The 3,063-nt window shown below is 42.0% G+C and overlaps 1 protein-coding gene across 1 annotated transcript; it reads right to left on the bottom strand.

The window, feature by feature from the left end:
- Positions 1-457: 457 nt before the first annotated feature.
- Positions 458-2,822, bottom strand: LOC147605684 (uncharacterized). Its single transcript, XM_086793372.1, has 2 exons — positions 2,216-2,822; positions 458-1,109 (listed from the first exon to the last, which is right to left on the bottom strand). Exons 1-2 carry the CDS (start codon positions 2,805-2,807, stop codon positions 751-753), a joined length of 951 nt encoding a protein of 316 aa, XP_086649498.1. The 5' UTR covers positions 2,808-2,822; the 3' UTR covers positions 458-750.
- Between the last annotated feature and the right edge of the window lie 241 nt (positions 2,823-3,063).

Raw genomic sequence — 3,063 nt, 5'->3', positions numbered from 1 at the left:
TAAACTCTCCATAGTAAATCACGTTGACCGAGAAGCTTTGACTACCAAAAGTCGACAAAATCACTATACGAGGCCTCCAGAAGGAGGTGACCAATAAAAATTAGTTTAAATCACTCGTATACATTTATTGCCATGTACACCAATAAAAATTAGTTTAAATCACTCGTATACATTTATTGCCATGTACACCATATTCAAAACTTAGAAAGAAGTAACACTACTGAAACATAAGATTGTTGACCAAAATAAAGTAGACTCAATTTCAAACAATATCTAGAAAAAGGAAGAACCAAAAACATACATATATTACCACATGTTGAAATGGAAATATAAATAGTCTAATCGTGTCCATGCAAAGTTTGAGAATATGAGGCCCAATTCTCTTTGTTTTGTAAAGCTAACTTATATATATATATATATATATATATATATATAGCACAAAGAGTCGAATTCTAACCACTTTTCTTTGCTTTTATCTAAGGACATATGGAGTTTTCAAAACCAAGAGCCTCGAGAAGGGTTCTCATGTTAAAAGTGTTTTCGAATAGCACCCAAGAATTATAGCCGGTTTTCTAAAGCGGCAAGAAACATATTCGCATAAATAAAGCACTGCGTGAAGAGTGTGATCACGCGGGCGCACCTGCAACTGTTCGCTCCAAACAGTGAGCATGCATAGATTCTGCTCTAATTTTAACCGCTGGGGCCGCGTGAACTAGCATCGACGCTCGGAGCAGCCACCTAAACAGGCCCTCAAGCAACTGCAGAGAAAGTAGCGGCTGCGGCGATGGTGTTGCCATTGCTTGCAATGGATTGCGAGGAGCTGGAGAAGGGCAGGCTCAACTCAACGCTGCTGCTATAGCCGTTAGTGTCGCTGTAGTTGCCAAGCAAAGTGATAACGTTGCTGCTTGTGAACAAGGGGTCATTGTTGTTGAACGTGTCCCGCACTGCTAGGCCCCGGCTGTTGTATGGATACACATTCCTGTATATGACCTCGCTGGTTGTATCGTTGAAATAGAGCTGTGTGGTATCCTCGTATGATGTCGTGTTCCCATCGGCTTCGTAGATCCGAACCCTCACATGTATATGCACGGTCCGGCTAGTATACCAACCTGACACGCACAGGAAAATTAACACTCTCTCTCTCTCTCTTATTAGAATAATTAGTAATATACTCCTCAAATAAATAGTATTCTATTTTTATAATATACTTCTCAAATTAGTAAAACACCTTCCTACAAATTTTAAATTTATTTCAGTTGAATTAATTACATCAAAATTACAAGCTTCTCTTCGATCTATGGTGAAAAGGGCCACATTTGCAAACGTGCCATGGTTGCATCCATGATTGCACCATGTGCAAACATAACATCTACCACTCACTTCAGATTTGCGAAAGGGTAAGTGTAGAGCATTGAGCAGGTGCCCTCCAACCACTAGATATCATATAAATGCCCACATTTTATAACTAAAATGTATAAATTTTAATCCTTAAAATTTCAACTGAAAGAATTACATAAAATTTCAACCGAAAAATTTACATTTTAGTTATAAATGCTGGAGTTAATAACTAAAATGTATAAACTTCAACTCTTAAAATTAAAAACAATGTCTAATTCCAACCAAGGATTTTAAATTTCAACCGAAAAAATTACTCTACAAACCAAGTAAAAATTACACTACAAACCAAGTTATGTGAGCACTGCTTTCAGATTTGCTAAAAGGTATGCTTTCAGATTTGCTAAGAGGTTGCAGATTTGAGCATTGAGCAAGTGCCCTCAAACCTTTGTGCAAAAGGAGACAACTCCAGGAGGCCGTTGAAACAAGTGCCTGACATCATGCCAAGGGGCTTTCCTGAGCGTGCACGATTGAGAATGGGAAGCCACGGTCCACCCCTGATATCTCATACTAGCCCACTCAAGCAGATGCCTAAACAGCTAATAGAATCACGTCATGATGGAAGCACCCCCAAGTTTCAAAACTACTCATACACTACGGTTAAACAGCTTATTAAGGGATAAAGCACGTTAATCCAAGTTTACCGAGATCTGGTGGGTAGAAAGGAGGATTAGTGAGATCAATATTGTCCTCATATTCAATTAAAGTAGTTAGAGATGATCTCAGAAAACGCTGTTAAATGGCATAGTCGTAGATCTGTGCATCTCACACACAGAAAATGAAAGAATAGGAAATATGAATAGAGGAGTAATGAAGTTACCGGGATAAATGGTGTAGAAAGAGGCGTAGCCTGTGGAGTTCGTGTACTGAAAGCCTCGGAGCCATTTCTCCCCGTCAGTAGACTCTTCTTCTTCGTCGCTGTAGAGTCCATCGTATCTACACTGCCAGAGGTCGATTCGGGCCTTCTCGATGGGTACACACGGGCCGTAACCTGAGCTTTGAGCGCCGTCCACAATCTTGAAGGTAATGTTGAGGGGGACGCCGTATGAGAGGTTCCATCTCACATTAGAGGTTTGGAGGTTTTCTTCAACCCAGTAAGGCCCCTCTGATAGCTGGGAGAGCTGGGTGCAATTCTCTGTTGCGGGTGGTGGGGGTGGGGGCGGGGCTGGGCGAGGGCGAGAGGCTAGCAGGCATGTTGTTTGCAAGAGAAAGCCCAAGAGCACCACAGCCAGTGATCCCTTGGGGAGATACATGCTCGACCCTCTTCCTGCAAGAAGAGGCGAAGATATGCAAGAGGCTTTCCTGCTGGTATCCTGCAGGTAGAAGGCGAAACACAGCCGAGAAGGTGAAAATGTAATGAGATTCGGAGCGAGTCTGACGCTTATTAATACAGAATCACGTGTCTCTTTCATGGAGCTTTGTCTACACAGTAGATCCTTTCCTCATTTGGCGAATGTGTGGGCCGTGGCGGAAAAGCAATGCCCGCAGGAAAACCGTGTTCTTCTTGATGCTGAAGCACGCCTATCTTATGACAATCTGATGTGGCCGGCCAGCCAGCCTATCTTTATCCTTTTTAAGAAAGCCCAGCTTTATTATAAAACTAGTTTCTTGAGTTGGAACTTGGAAGCCAAGCCCTTCAAACCTACCTTCTCTCCTAAAAACTAGAGT

This window comes from Cibotium barometz, chromosome 59 (assembly GCF_041138505.1).
Source record: "Cibotium barometz isolate CiBa-2024 chromosome 59, ASM4113850v1, whole genome shotgun sequence".
NCBI lineage: Eukaryota > Viridiplantae > Streptophyta > Polypodiopsida > Cyatheales > Cibotiaceae > Cibotium > Cibotium barometz.
This window is presented reverse-complemented; position numbering and strand designations above follow the sequence as displayed.

Excerpts from the sequence above, each read along its gene's own strand:
- LOC147605684 (XM_086793372.1), bottom strand. The coding sequence starts at position 2,807 with ATGAAAGAGACACGTGATTCTGTATTAATAAGCGTCAGACTCGCTCCG. Across the intron at positions 1,110-2,215 it reads TTTCTACACCATTTATCCCG|GTTGGTATACTAGCCGGACC; the intron begins GTAACTTCATTA and ends TGTGCGTGTCAG.